This window comes from Mustela erminea, chromosome 17 (genome assembly GCF_009829155.1).
Source record: "Mustela erminea isolate mMusErm1 chromosome 17, mMusErm1.Pri, whole genome shotgun sequence".
NCBI classification, from domain to species: domain Eukaryota; kingdom Metazoa; phylum Chordata; class Mammalia; order Carnivora; family Mustelidae; genus Mustela; species Mustela erminea.
In genome coordinates, this window is record NC_045630.1 from 25,762,132 (window position 1) to 25,778,216 (window position 16,085).

General features: G+C 51.7%; 1 protein-coding gene across 2 annotated transcripts in view; it reads left to right on the top strand.

The window, feature by feature from the left end:
• Window positions 1–16,085, top strand: part of ASTN1 (astrotactin 1) — a 317,340-nt gene that overhangs the window by 282,947 nt on the left and 18,308 nt on the right. For both annotated transcript variants that reach the window (XM_032318415.1, XM_032318416.1), the window contains exons 17-20: window positions 308–576; window positions 6,318–6,451; window positions 10,094–10,245; window positions 11,324–11,459. In XM_032318415.1, coding sequence (XP_032174306.1) covers window positions 308–576; window positions 6,318–6,451; window positions 10,094–10,245; window positions 11,324–11,459 — 691 coding nt within the window. The remainder of the gene's footprint in view (window positions 1–307; window positions 577–6,317; window positions 6,452–10,093; window positions 10,246–11,323; window positions 11,460–16,085) is intronic.

Sequence of the window (16,085 nt, forward strand, 5' to 3'; positions counted from 1 at the left end):
TGGATTGTTGACAGTCGCAGACTCCGCACAGACACCGCCGAGGCATCCCTCCGAGGAGGGGATGGGGGGAGCTGAGGAGTCTCCAAAAGGAAACAACCCGATCTCACATATGGAAGGTCATTTGAACCCTAATAGGTTAGAGGGAGGACGGGTTCCCCGCATTGACGGGGACATCAGAGTCATGTCCCTAACAGTGACATTTTGTGACCTTCCTAAGATTTGACTCCAGCACTCAGGGGCCGCGAGATCATGCAAGACCTTGCTCTTTCGCCTGCCTCATTGTCCCTTTTCATTTTGGGTCTGGCAGGCAACTCCCCATCCGACGAGTCAGAGGAGCGGGAAAGAGACCCCAAGGTGCTGACGTTCCCAGAGTACATCGCCAGCCTGTCAGAGTCCGGCACCAAGCGCATGGCAGCTGGGGTCCGCATGGAATGCCAGAGCAAGGGACGATGCCCCTCCTCCTGTCCCCTGTGCCACGTGACATCCAGCCCTGACACTCCGGCTGAGCCAGTCCTGCTGGAAGTGACCAGAGCAGCCCCCATCTATGAACTGGTGACCAACAACCAGACCCAGAGGGTAAGAGGCCCGGGACTCGGGGGACTCAAGGAAGCATCAGCAACAACAGAGGGCTTTCGGGCAGAGGGTATAGCTGAGCTCCATGCTAGCGTATGGATACTGAGATGTTTTGTTCAGCTAATCCAGGCACATAATTTGCTTAGATTTGCATGTTTGCATATTAAGTCAAAGCAGGGCATCCACAACCCCCAAGGTAAGGACTAGGGAGTCACAGCTCAGCATCTGTGGAGGTTCTCGAGCGGTAAGCGCTGGTGGGGAGGAGGAGGATTGGGAGGTGTGGCGCTCACAGCCACCAGAGCCGCCCTTCAGAAAGCCTCAGGGACAGTCATGGGGGAAGGCTGGCTCCCCTAACAGATCCCGAGCCCGGACTGGCTGCAGCGAGGCTAGGAGGAGTGTGTCCGGCATAGGTCCTAGAGGGAAGAATCTGATCTTAGCCCCAGGGGGATGGTTCCCTGCCCATGGCTCTGACTCTAAGAACAAAGACCACAAAACACCACATCCGTGCACATCTTCTGCCTTATGTTATACTGCGAGGTCATGACACGTTGCAAGCACCCCTCCGTTCTCTGTGTGGCTTCCTTTCCAAAAGTGCGGAGAAAATGAATGGAGCCAAAGGGACAAGCTGGAGAACTGTGGCAGAAGCAGGGGCTTAGCTCAGTCCCTAGCTCTCTGATCTCCTCAAGGACACAAAAAACAGAGCGGGTCACACTGACGATAGCAAGAATAAAAGCAGGAAAGCTCAGGGTGTGGGGCTTCTGACACCACAAGCAAAGATGACCTTGAGGGACAAGACATGGTAGACTCAGAGCAGAGAGCTCCTTACCTGCCTGAGAGCTCCGTCCATCCAGGTAGGGTGATAATTGCTTTCTCTTTCCTCTTTTAAGGGACACCTGGTGTGTCACAGTTGTTTCATAGGTGATGCTCAGACCAGCAGGGAGCGATTCTGCACGTGTGTGCTGCTCTCGCCTTTCTGCCTCTGCCGATGATATTTCACTGAATGTTTGAAAATAAGGTTCCTCACAGGAACAAAAGGATAAGTGGTTCCTTTGGCCTATGAGCCCCTCTTCATTCTGGTGGAAGTGACGGGGGAAGAAGAGCTTGGGATAAGAGACCGTGGAAGGGGGGCTTGCAAGGATGACAAGCAGGAAGGGTTGATGTCACCATGGAGATCCGGCGTTGCAGTGGCTTTAATCCAGCACCCTCCCTGTCCCGCTTTATCTCCTGAGAGCACCCAGGGCTGCTGCCGCTGGTGCCCCAAGAGCTCTGAGCACTTACCCCAGTGCTCAGAGTGTACCCAGGGGTACACTCACAGAGGTGGGGGTACACGCACAGCACCACCCTGGGAGACAAGGCGGCAAAGCTGCAGAGTAAGGAAAAGCTGGGGGGGAAGAGGATGACAAAGATTCCCAGCGTCCCGCAGGGGCGTTGTGGGTTAAACGGGGAAGCTGGGAATCTGTGTCTTTGGCATCTATTTGTGGGAAGCTAAAGGAATTTGTGTCGCTAGCATCTCCCTCCCTGGATCTCCTACTGGCCAGACCTTGGCCCTTCCCTGTCTCCCTGCACAGGTTTTAAGAGAGGGCTTGGGAGAGACCATCCATCGGGCCATATTTGAACATGGCAATTTCTAAATTTCTAAATACATAGACAAGGTGGCCCAAGGTGCTTCCGTCCCCATCCCAGGATTCTTTTCTCTTACTCCTTAGATATAGTCTGTCGTCTCTCTTCATTCTCTCTGCTCCTCTGCTTTTCCTTCTGATTTTCCCTTCCTCGCAAAGAATGTGGATGTGGAATGAAGAAGCCAAAGAAGAGGGGTGCTAAGTCATGACACTAACTCAGTGTGTGTTCTTCTCTACTCTTCTGGTAGGAGTGGGGCCAAATTTTCCAACCTCTCTTGGGTTCCTTCTGTTGGACTAGATCACCCATGTCACATTTCAGTCTACTGATGAGCAGCAGTCTAGAACCCAGGAGGTCCAACCATATAACCCATCAGGTATCTCCAACCCAACATCTCCCAGCCCAAATAGGCACCCTTGTGCCTCAGTCTCAGGGAATGGGATTCTTTTCTACCAAGTTGCTGCAGCTGGAGGCCAAATAGGCTTCCCTGACTCTTCTTGTCACTCCCCGACATCTGCCTGTCACCAGGGGTCACAGATCCTTTGATTCCATCCCCCCGTGACTGTACCCGCTCCCAGCCACCCACTGCAACAACAGCGCACCACCTCCTCGTTACAGTAGCCTCTTGCTGGGGTTCCCGTGAGGCCCGTCAGAGTTCTCTGTCCCATGTGGACGTCCGATCCTGTAGCTGCAGGGCGATCCAGGGCTCTGCAGGATCTGCTAAACACGATCTGAAGTCCTTGGCAGATCGTTAGAAGGGCAGGTCATTGTCCAATTTGGTCCTTGCATACGTGGTTGGGTTGTGCCCCCACTATGCTTTGTATTCTGTCCTCCAAATTTTAACTCCGGGTACCTCCTTAAACACCACACATTTTCTGTTGTGCATCTGGCCCTTCGGACTCGTCCCTCTCTCTCCCAGGAATGGCCTCGCCTACACTTCTGCCACGGGCAAGCTCTTGCGAGGACAGTGCTTCCAGGTTTCAGCTCCAGCGTCCACAGCTGTGCTCAGCCCTCCCTTATTCTCCAGGCCAGCCCCGTTCCTTCACGTGGCTCCCACTGTCTGTGTCCCTACATCTTCTGAAACACGTGTCACCTGCTGTCGCGAGGACTCGTGTGTTTGTTTATGGATTTGTCCTGCAGAGTCTGCGAAGCACTCATTCGTCTGTGGAATCCCAGTGCCGAGCAGCAGCTGACACATAGCGAGGCTCCGCTGAGTAAGCGAGTGAAAGAAAGAAATGGAGGAATGACCAGATGAGTGAACGTGGCCTGAAAGTTCAGCTGCTTTCTCTAAAACAAAATAAGAACAAAAAATGGGAAAATCCTGGTTCTTTTCTGGAATCAGGATTAAATCCAATAACAAATGAGAATCCCCATGCAATGCTTTTTTTTTTCCTCTTCCTTTCCAGAAGGGCTCCTTCTTGAGTTCCCCGCTTCTACCCCATCCTACCTTCTGTAGTGACCGATAGCCTAGGGTTCAGGAGTAGGAACTTGTAGAATTGTGTGAACTGAAGGTGGAAAGTTAAAGCTTTTGAGGAAATGTCTGTCATCCTAAGTGTTGGTCCTTACTCCTTGGGGTTGAAAATCTGATCACACTGCTCCTCTGTTTAAAACACTTTAATGGCTTCCCCCTGCCCTTAGAATGTGACACTGCCCCTTACCATGGACCCCAGGGCCCCTGTAACTGGCCCCGCCCCCTCCCACTTGCTGAGCCCGTCTCCACCCTTCACTCTAGCTCTGACAGCCAGAGGAGCCTTTTCTCAGTTGACTTTAGAGGTCTAGTTTCAACCAGGCTGAAGGCATCTTAATACTGGTTTTTCCACCTGGGACACTTGCCCATCTTTTCTGACCGGATAACTCTTGATCTGTCCTTCCAAGTTCAGATAAAAATGCACATCCGCATGGAAACCTTCCCAAACCCCTCCGTGACATTGTCTCCCTTCCTTGTCCCTCCTGTCCTAATTCACCCTTCTCCTTTAGAGTCCTTGCCACCAGTCCTAGTAATTTGGTTACTTACGTAACTTCTGCTTGTTTATTATTTGGCTGCAAGATTATGTGGGCAGGGGCTGAGTATATCTAAGGTCCACTGTATCCTTAATGCTGAGCCCAGGAGCCGGACCCTTACAGGTGCTCACCTAGTAATTGTTGACTAAAGGCTGTATGCGGGCCGTCACAATTTCCTCTTTATTCTGCTTCTCTCAGGGAAAGTCGGTTTTCTTAGTTTAAGAACGTGTACTTTTGATTCGAATTTGGTTCAGTCAGGCAAAGTATGCAGTGAGCACCTACGGCACACCGGGTTCCCGGCTGGGAGCCGGCCGGGGACCCGTCACATGGAGCTCAGGCTCTGGTGCGGGCCCCCACTCACTAGGCGAGTAAGTCGCTAACCTCCCCGACTCTGAGCGTCCTCCACTGTAAATCCTGTTTACCACGGAGCTCAAACTACAGTGTTAGCCCGAAAAGGGCCTTGAAATTCTAAAACTACACACAGATTATAATGATAATCAAGAATTGGTCCCTGTTCCCTAGAAGCTCCCAGTCTAAAACTACACACAGATTATAATGATAATCAAGAATTGGTCCCTGTTCCCTAGAAGCTTCCTTGTCAGTCAGGGGGTGGGAGGGTGGGAAAGGGGTTAATATGGAAGTTTATTTCAACTGTTCTAACCTAAGATGGCCTACAGGAAATCCTGGAGGCACATCACTTAGGGTATCAGCTTTCAGCTTGGACATCTCAATTTTTATAGAGTTATCTATCATTTTTTTGCTTATTCTCGTGTTTTCTCTTTTTCTTCCTTCCTTCTTTCCTTCCTTCCTCCCTCCCCGCTCCCCCGCCCCCCGCCGCATCCCCTCTTTCCAATTTTTTTGGCCTAAAATTTTCCGAGATGACTGCTGCTTCATTTCTCTAATTTACTAATTCTGTGTGGGTTTGGTAAGAGTGGGTCGGAGAGAAGAGACCCACAGGAAAACAGAGGCTGCAGACAACGAGCCGACCCAGAGAGAAATCTGATCTCGGCCACAGTGGATGGCCACATGCCTTGCAGCCAGGCTTGCTTGCCCTCTCCCTGTCCCCGGGCTGGGGTTGAGGCAGCAGGGCCCCACTAGAGAGTCCAGTGCCCATCAGGATCTGTTGCACCAGGGAATTGCCCCATCTCAAGTTCTGTTCCCTGATTTGTCAAATTTTATCCTTTTGTCCGTTCACCAATGAGGTCAGTAGCAGCTGTGAAATCACTGTATGTAAAGAATTTTTCTAGGCTTTGTGGCATTTGTTTGCTTCCATAGAGGACCTGAGCCTGTCATCCAGACACAGTAATGATCACTGATGTTTACTGATGACCGAGGCACTATTTATATGTGACTAATGCGTGCAGTGCACAGGTCCCGCGCTCTGCCCTGTGGCATCTCTCGTTTCGTGGAATCATCACCACAGCCCAGTGGGGAGAGGGCTCTTTCTGTCCCGTGTTTCCCATTGAGGAGACCAAGTTGGTCTAATTTGCTGCAGGTCCCACGGCAGGGGCTGGCCAAGCTGAAGTCCTCACCCAGGGCGGGGGGCTCTGGAGCGCGGTTCTTCACCTGTGCGTGGCACGGTGCCTGATTTCCACCAGGAAAAAGAGGCCTCACAGGCACGCACAACCCAAGGAAGAGCTGCCTAAATACTGTATGTGAGGGACAAGGCACGTGAAGGAACGCAGCGGAGGCCGTGCTGCGCAGGACCCAGAGGGCAGACGAGACTGCCCGGAGAGGCATTTGAGAAAGGGCCGAGTGCTTCAGGGCAGATGGAAGAAGGGTCAGGCCAGTGTGTGGTCAAGAGGTTATTGTTGCTAGGGCCCTGGGTGTGGCGTGACGGATGATGGAGAAGGAGGGAGAAGTAAGACTTCCTTCCAGGGTGACAGCCCTCGACCACAGGGATGAACCGGTACACTCATGGGACAGCAGCGCCCGGGAGGTCCTGTGAGGGCTGGCTTCCCAGAATCGGTCTCTTGGGGTAGGAACTGTAGGTCAAGGAAATGGTGACATGGGGCTCCAACCTACCGGCTGGAAGTTCTCTAGAACCAAGCAGAGCCTGGATTGTGTCTCCTGACTCTAGCGACACAGCCCTGGCTCCTGGACACTCACCCTTCCCTCTCTTACAGCTCTTGCAGGAGGCCATCATGAGCTCACTGTGGTGCTCGGGGACCGGAGATGTCATCGAGGACTGGTGTCGATGCGACGCCACGGCTTTTGGAGCGGATGGACTCCCCACCTGCGCGCCTCTCCCGCAGCCCGTGTACGCCTCCCGTTCTCTGCCTCGGTTGCGTGCCCGCTCCACTGGGTTCTGCCAATGTCTCTTAGAGAGCGTCCACTCGTGGGGAAACAGGAAGCTGGGTGCCCGGAACAGGAAGAAAAACGCGAGGCCTCAGCGAGCCTTCGATCTTAGGGGAGGCTACCCACAGAATGTCACCGTAGAAGACATGGTCTGATGAGGGTTATCAGAGACATTTAGGTCAAGTGTGAAAGGGAATGGTCATGTCTGAATTTGGGGCATGGTGAAGGCTTCACGAAGGAGATGGCACTTGAATTTCTCCCTGAAGGTAGAGAGGGTAGGGCAACACGGGCAGAAGATCAGACGGGGAAAGTGACGTGGCAGTGGAGGAAGTGAGAGATCGGTAGTGAGACTCCACGAGGCCAGGGACACATTTCCGGGGTAGCAGCACTGTGTGGAGCCGTTAGGTACTGTTACCTCTTCTGTTTAAGAGACAAGGAAATGCATTCAGATGGGCTGAGTGGTTTTTCCAAGGTCATCAAGAAGAAAGCAGAGATGCCGCCCCTAAGAGGCTGTGATCTCAGCCATGATAGTGCAGAGAGGACACGATGAAAAGATGTCTTTGGGTAGAACCAAAGGTGGTGGCGGGGGGGAGGGGGTTGTGGGCGACTTACTGGTGTGGGAGGGAGTTGAGAATGGACCTATGACTTCGGCCCCGGTGGCTGGGAAGACGAATAGGTCATAGCTGAGAAAAGAAGCACCAGGCGATATGCAGGTTTGAGGAGGAGGCGGGTGTCTGGTTGGACTCGTCTTGGAGACAGAGCAGGGAACTTCTACCGAGATGTTCAGTGGTCAGAGGGAAGGATGGCTTGGAGAAATAAACCCTAGAGGTAAGAAGATTTAAATCAACCCCAAAGAAATGAGCAGCAGAACCACAGGTAGGAGAAAGAGAGAAAGAATGCTCCCGAATAAATATCAGCTGGGAAGAGGAGAGGGTTGGAGATGGGCAGTCGGGGCTGTCTTCATTTGAGGGGTGAACAGAACACAGAGGGCTGCAGAGGTGGTTCAGGACGAACATGTCTAATTTCCTTGCTCTCAGGGGAAGGCTGGACAGAACTGGGCAAATCCCTGTAAGCCCTGACAGGCTAAGGCCTGAGGCAGGCACCCGCTTAGCCTCTACTGTGGCGTGTGCCCTGGGAGTGAAGCACAGAAATATGGTGTCTCATAAGGAGTCTGGCAGGAACAGCTGGTGTTGCATGGCCCCATGGGTGGCTAAGGCAAAGAAAGCCCAAAGGGAGGCTCAGGACCCTTGGGAGTAGGAGGCAGCAGGAGCGAGCCAGCAGGAGGACACCAGCAAGCGAGAGGCTGGTCCTGTGGCTGCTGCCCTCCGGCCTGTTGCAGGGACGTGCTGGTGGGCCTCGAAGAGCCAGGACTGACCAGAAGAGACCCGAGAAAGAGGAGGGCACAACAGTAGACAGCGCAAACCAACGTCTTCTCTTGTCTCCATGCCCTCTCTCTGTGGGTACTTTTAGATACACCAGTGCTTGGATTCCTGCTCTTTTAAGAGGCCATGACTAGGGCCTCTTGAGTCAAAAGAGAATCAAGCTCATTATTAGTCATAGTCCTTTCTTCTGGTTTCAAGGGAGCCACTAGAAGCGGATGGTGCTTCTGGATGGATTCACCCACTAAGAAAATTACCTGAATTTTGACACAACACTGAAACCACTAAACAGTTATCATCAAGTAGACACAAGATCCCACCACTGGTGTCTTAGGGCTGATTTTCTTTCTAAGCCTGCGTTTACAGTATGTTATTGATAACGATCAAATTGGGCTAAATTTCCATAAACAGGAACATTTATTAAGGATTTCACTTCTCTTGTCAACTTTAATCACTTCCTTTAGTAGCAGACCGTAGTTTCTTGAACGTTTCTTGGTAATTGGAAAGAGAAATGCTCTCTGGTTTTACACGAGTCTATGTAAATCACTCATGCCGCTGTTTTCTCAGTAGAGGCCGGCGTTAGTCCACATTTTCACAGAATCTGACTTCTCAGAAAGGCTTAGTTACGTACTTAAGCTTCCTAATGCTTTTTTCTTGAAAATAGCACCCGGCATATGACTCTAATTAATGACTTTGTCAATATCCTCTCTGTTTTGGGTCTAGTCCATCTTCCATGTCATATGCAAACTATGCAGTCCTTCATAGCAAGCCACTAAGCCGCATGTGTTTTGCGTTACTTTCCCACTGGTTGGATTCCTTGCTATTGCTCCCACGGCCTCCCATGCTTTCTTCTTAAAGTTCTTATCACACGTTATTACAGTCACATGTATCATTGTGTGTTTTCTGTTGACCACCCCACGGGAGAAGGTGGCTGGAGCCGGCTCGTGCACTGCTCCTTCTTGAGCACCAAGCGCATTCTGATACGTGATCGGTGCTCAACAAGCATTTGCTGAATTGAAATGGACCATTGCCTTGGTGTGCTCTGTCTGTAGCACCTGGCACAGTGACCCCCTGAGACCAGAGACAGACATCTGTGGGCTGAGTAAAGAGCAGAGGTCGATGGTTATGGGAGGTCGTGAGATATGGGGACCAAGGACGAGGGTGAATGGCGGGGATGGTGTGTGACAGACGAGACTGGAATGCGCAGGGGCTTGGAGAATCCCCAGAAGTCGGTGGTCTAGAAACAAACCTGGAACTGGAAGCAAGTGAGAAATCTGAGATACACCTGTGAAGTCCGAACAAGGCAACAAATTGAAACCACTTGGACCATGAGGAAATCCATACCACAGACGTCAGTAACGTGTAGGGAGTCTCCGCAAGGCACAAGCATGTATGAAATGGCAAGGCCGAAGAATGGACAAAATGGATAATTTCCATGGAAGGAGGAGATTCTGAATTGGGAAAAGCAACGAAAGACTGGAGTTAGGAATCAGGATGTTCAACGAAACCCAAGAGCAGAGAAAGAAACTGAAATTGGAGCCCAAGTTTGCAGCCATAGGACATCAACCCGAGGAGAACCTGACCTGTGGGCAACTTTCTCTTGCCCAGTAACGCCCCCCAGGAGCATGGCCTCCAAACTGAGCCTGTCGCAAGGCCCAGCGAGCAGAAGGTATCAGGAAGAAAATCTATTAGTGTTGATAGCGAGAGAGGAAGCTGGGGTCCCCCCACAGGGCAGATCCTGATAACGCTATGGAAACTGAGCTGACCTTGGCCTTGTTAAGGCAGGGCTCTCCCAGATACCGCCTCAGTGAGCCATGGTATGAACTTTATCGGCACATTCTCCTATTTTTAAGAGCAAATCCAGAAATTACATTTCCAGGCCCTATACACAGCCACCGAGAAGGCTCTGTGCGCTGACCCTATAAGAGGTAGACGCTCATTCATCTTTGATTCACCTACTTATTGACTTATTTGCAAACAGACATTGAGTTCCTAATCTGTAACAGACAATTAAGAGTAATAAAGTACAGATTCCAGGGATCTCCAAGAACCATGGCTCTCTAGTAACGGAGCCAGGTGCTCAGAGAGACCCTTCCAGTGGTTGGTTGAGAAAGGTTAGAAGGAAGACCTGAGTGTGTCACCATTGAGAAAGTGGCCAGCATCGGAAGGGCACTGCAGGGCTCGACAGGGTCCTCATGTCATGTCTCTTCCTGTGTTGTACTCAGGCTGAGACTCTCCACGGTTCATGAGCCCAGCAGCACCCTCGTGGTCCTGGAGTGGGAACACTCAGAGCCTCCAATCGGGGTGCAGATTGTAGATTACCTCATTCGTCAAGAAAAGGTCACGGACAGGATGGACCACTCCAAGGTGGAGACAGGTGAGTTTCTCTGACTTAATGGGTTCATCTCAATCCGTTGGTAAAAGGAAGAGAAAAGAAAAATGTCCTGCCTCCTGGTCTATGCTCCAGGTCCCCGGTGTCCAAGGACAGTGCAGGAGAAGCTGGGGTGAGGGTGTGTGCAGGGAGGGGGGAACAAGAACAGCCATCTCATCCATTTAAGAGTTTTGCGTGGTGAACCTCTGACAGAGTCTTGTTTTGATTTTGTTTTTCTTTTTGTTTATTAAAGAGGTGTCCATTTCATTGCCGCTAGGCACACTCACAAAGAAACAATACAGTACACTAGTTATCCTAGCCCACAATTAGGAAACAATTCTGTGCTAACCACTGCCATGATTACAGAAAAAAAAAATTCCTTTGCTAATAACCCCCCTCTGGGCAAAAGCATGAGCAAACAGATGTGCTTACCCCATGTCTTGTCCTAAAGCAAACTCTGCAGTTGCCAGGTCCCGCTAGAAGAGGGAAGTCTTCAAGAAGTGGAAACACCCCATGAACAATGTCCCATGTCTTAGTATTTTGCTGCCTACACGTAGGGAAAGGTCAACATAAATCATCCCTAAAACCCACGCGTGAGTGTGGTCCCCCACAGGATGGTGGCGTCCGCAGTCTGAGCAGGGTGAAAAAGCTCTCCCGAAATGGTCATCGAGCTCGGGAGACACATGCACGGCCTTCTGGCACGGAGAGCCGTCCATTGCTACCTCCGAGGCCGTCTCTGATGTGTACAGGTGCTGCAAAGGGCTGGCAGGGACCGCTGCCCACAGCAGCTGCTCCCTGCCTTTGCCAAGAACATTTCATAAAAGAACTCACACGTGTGCGTACATCTTGCCATAGTTGTTTCTGAACTCACTCTGGACAAATGGCTCTAAATTGATTAAACATGAAACAGAAAAGACAATTCCTTCTAGGTCTTTTTTCTCTACGAGAAGTTCAAGAAGACTGGGGACCAAGAATCAAGCAGCTCTAACGTTAAGTTCTCAGGGAACTAGTGCCGTCTCCTTGCTTGGCCAGCGTGTTTCTCATGGCCTTTTCCATTCCTCCCCACCCACCTACCCCCGGACAGAAACAGTGCTGAGCTTTGTGGACGACATCATCTCTGGAGCAAAGTCTCCTTGTGCCATGCCCGCGCAGGTGCCAGACAGACAGCTCACCACCATCTCTCTGATCATTCGATGCCTGGAACCGGACACCATCTACATGTGAGTGACATACGCTTGCCTAGCTGTTTCTTACCCTGAATGTCCCATGGCTCTGAGCTCCTTCCTTTTTGTGCTTGAGTTCCCTCAGAAACTCAGGAAGATATTTTGCGTTTCTCAAGTCTTATCCTGATTGGCGTTATAGAGAACTTTCTAGAAAGGGAGGATTAAGAAAGGCAGGAGAGCCCCATCCTTCAAAGAGTTTGCAACACAGAAAGGAAATATACAAACAACTCACTTTAATATCAGAGAGGAAGACATAGGGGCTAGATGGAAGGGCAAGGATATGTGGAAGAGAAGAGAAAGGAGTGGCTCATTCTGACGAGAGTGGACATCACTTCCTTGGGTCGTGTAGAATTTCAGTAGGTAGAGTGATGTGGGAAAAGGCAGAGCAGGCTGTGGAACCAGCAAGGGCAAAAGCAAAGAGGCATGAAGGTGAGTAGCAGGAAGTCCAATCGAGTGGAAGCAGATGGTGAGTACAAGGGAATGGAAGAAAGTGATTCTGGAAAAATAGAGCGAATGCTCTAAGTCAAGGGAGATTATTAATTTTTTTTTTAGATGAAAACTGCAGAATAGCAAGAACTCTGGTTTAGGAAGCTAGTTCCAGTGACCTTGAAATAGTTTATAGAGGCAGAGATGGTCAGCACGTTTCTCCAAAGAAAACACTGTGGACTCCTATCTCCTGGCACTTGGAATAGCCCCATTCTCCCTGGAAGTGCTTCCTCGTTTCTCCCTGTGCTCCTGGAACAATAGGAAAGTAGTTGTGAAGCCGAGACATAAAAAAAAACAAAACAAAACACCAAAAGAGGAGAGAGACTGAAAGAATCCAAGTCATGATGAGAAAATTGGGAGAAGGGGGCAAGGCAGAATCCCTGGTGATGTAGTTCTGGGACCTTTGGACCCCATAGGTGTGAAATACATTTTACAGTTTACAGATGAGGTCACAAGAATAGAGTCAAAGTAGCCAGAATAAATCACTTCCATTTCCACAGGTAAAGAATTCAAAGGTTAAAAACAAGACAACCTACCAGAAATGTGAGTGGCATAGATTCCAAGATGAACGTAGATGCTTAGGCTCAATGTCTTCCTTCGAGGAAAGAGATGTAACTGGGGTCCCTACTAGTAAGATACATAAAGGCAAGGGATATTCTAGAGGAGCTGGAAAATACAGAGAGATGGAAATGTTGATACCAGGACAAGGGAAAGCTGGCCTCCTTGGGATTTTAGCTCTCCTGTTACTGGGCAGCTATGGCCCTTTATGAGGAGGGAAACAGGCAGAAAGAGGAAAGATTAGAGACAATGCAGTAAAATGCCTCAAATTCAGTGAAACTGGAATTCTCACTTATAATAAGAGCTCACTAATTCCTGTCACTTAGTCACAACTGTTAATTAGGAACTGTGAAATTCCTGTGGACCAGCCCTCACCGGTCTTGGGACCCTCCCCACTTTGGCCTGATTTGGCCACGTTTCCTGAACAAAGACCCGACACGGATACCTTCTCCGAGTCCGCTGTCTTCGGTGAACCTCCAGCGTTGCCCTCTTAGGTCTCACAAGCACCAACTTTCTGTGTGTTGAGGACGTTAGAGTCCCGGACAGTGCGTGGAGCTGCGGGAAGAGGCTGCCGGCTAGGGGACGCTCCACTAGGTGGCGCCGCAGATCACGCGAAGACGGCAGCGGAGGGCCTAGGGGCGCCGGTCCTCCTTGGAGCTCAGAGGGCAGATCTTCAGAGCCTGGTACGAGGAGAAAGGCCCGGGTTAATTGCTGGAAACACATGGCCCCAAGCCTGGTTCTGTTTCTGAATACTAGCCATTGTAGCCAGGATTGCAACGAAGTTCCCTTATTATTAAAAGGGAGAGTGCAGCCTTGGTTTATGGGGTGCTTACTGTGTGTGCGAGTCCCTGGGGACCCTTGCGGACCCTGCGAGGTTGGAGTCTTACTCTCGTCTTCTAGTTGAGGAAGCTGAGCTTCAGCAACACAGAGTGACTTCCGCAGAATGGCAAGCTGGTTGTCGGAGGTGTGGCAGAGGTTAAGAATTGAGTCGCGGCCTGCCTCCTTCACTGACCGCCTCTCGCTCCGCAGCCGCTCCAGGCTGCTGGGAGGATCTAGCAGCACGATGGCAGTGAAAGGCACTTTCACGTGAAAGCGTGGAGCTGGCTCTTCCCCTGGGCTCCACGGAGGTAGCCGTGCGTCTCAGCGTCGCTGGCTTTTTTGTCTTCCTGCCCATTTTATTAAATGCAGTTAAGAAACATGATACGGAGAATTCTGGGCCCACAGTACATAAACATTTAAGAATTCCGTGGTTGAAAGGGATCTTAAAGTGTGCCTGGTTCAATACTTTAGTCTACAGAGAAGGAAACTGAGGCCGGAGCGGGGAGGTGGCTGCCCTTCTAGCCCACCGGCTCGTCACAGCCTGTGCTCCCAGGAGAACCACTGCCTTCGGGCGCGTGTGGGAGCGGACAGATAGTTTGGAAAAGGGGAGCTGACCCGGAGCCATCCGCAGAATCCGCCACGCTTGCACAGGGATGCGTGCAAGTAGCACACGAGCAGTCAGCCCTGGACACAGGGCACCAGGGTGGTCCTTGCACACCAAGTTTTAGGAGCCAGAGCCAGGCTGTGTTCGTTCTCACTCACATACACACCATACACACTCTCATTCTCACAATCACTCTCACACACACCTTCATAGATCACTCACACACAGCCATGCTCTCACACTCCACACACTCACTGTCGTATTCCACACACTGTCATGTCCCACACACACTCATATATCCCACGCTCTCTCACATCCACATCCACATTCTCTCTCTCACACACACACACACACACTCACACACCCACATACTCTCACACCCACAAACACTCTCCACCCACACACACACCCTCTCTCACGCACACACTCACACCACTCATCAAAGGGTCTAAGGACAGGCTGAACAATCCGGCTGGGCAGTCTCGGACGAGGCAGTAACTGTATTTCCACACCAGCCCTCCAGCTTGGGAGTAGGGCTTCTCTCTCCTGGGCACTCACTCCAGCTCACCTTCTTACTGTCCTGTGAGTGCTCGATGGTGGAAACCACAGTGCTGACAATGAACAGAGCAGCCCTTCCCGAAGTTAGTGCATGTGCTACTTCCCCATGAAAATACGGAAAGTGCTCCCTGGGCTTTGGTAGTAAATGTAAGCTGGCTGCCGTCCGCATCCCCCAGGACCTGCGGAGCCGGCCCGCTGAGGAATGGCTCTGAGGATAAGCACCATCTCTACTTAAAAGGTTAGAGGAAGCATCTTCTTTCCTAACACCTCGCTTTGCTATTAAAAATAGTAGGGCTCAGGACTCTAAATTTTGTACTAATTGCCCCTCTCAGAATAATTGAGAATTGACTTAAGCACAGGCATTTTCATCCTAGCTGGGGATCCAATCGAGTGAGTGGGGAGCTTACTGCGAGGAGGGCTCGGAGCGACGCTGCCCAGAGGAGTGGGAGCAGCTGGGATGGGGGTGGGGGTCACACCATGCCAGGCTCCCAGGCACCGAAGCAGGGGGTCCCGTTGATAACCAGTTTGGTGCCCGAGGCTTTGGACATTTCTCACCACTGTCCAGGGACCCTGCTAGAAATTAAAGGGTTATGTAACGGTGGACCACGACAAGTGGCGGGAAGCCAGCTACAGACTGTCTAGGGCAGGTGATGTCAGACAGGTAAGCAGCATGACATCAGGCTCCTCATCAGCCGTGCTCAGGACCCTGGAAGGTGGAGGGGAAAAGATAAGGCAGAGCTGTCTCCCAGAGGATAGCGCACCAGGCAGGCTGGATCGCAGCCAAGGAAAACCAGGGCAGGGACGCAGGAGCAGGACTCAGACCCGTGGTGGGGAGGGACAAGGAAGGAGGAGAAGCTGGTGGTGAGAACTGGGGCGTTGGGCCGCCGGCACTAGCAGCATGGTGCCTGTGTACTGGCCAGGGAGAGAACAGGGCTTCCTACTTCCTACTTCCCGACTCTGGTGAGAAATGCCTGCCAACAGCAAAGTCACACAGAGTCTGCCACAAAGATCAGGTGGCCCACCCTTGGAGGGGGAGCTGGACTTCTCAGGCCTCAGGGTCTTCTGGGAGAGAGGAACGTCACTCGGACCCTAGGGGGCTGTTCCAGCCCAGCTTGCAGGATGGTGGCCATCCTCACAGGCTCTCCTTTCTCTCCCTAGCAGTCCTGCTCCATGGAGGGGCCGCAGGGGTGTGTGGGCGTGTCCATGTGGGACACAGACATGTGGGAATCCCAGACAGCAGGTGTGGGTCTGCAGGCTGCACTGGCCGCCTCCGGGCCCATCCCTGAGAGACTTAGCTTGAGAGAGTCTGGAGTGGGCAAGCAGCGGAATAGAGCTGAGACCCGGCCTGAGACCCGGGTTGTAGGACAAGACTCAGGATCAGAGCCAGGTCAGGATCCGACAGGCCGATCGGATGCCCCAGCTGCCGTGTGGTGGCCTCAGTCACAATTCTAGGAACAGCACGTACCAGGTGGGCTGATCAGGTGTGTGGGAGGACTAGATGAAAACATTTCGGGGGGCTGCCACTGCTAGGGATCCAGGCAGCCCCTGGGAGGCTGGGAGGGGCTGGTGTGGCACAGGGAGCCCCCTCAGACCAAGGA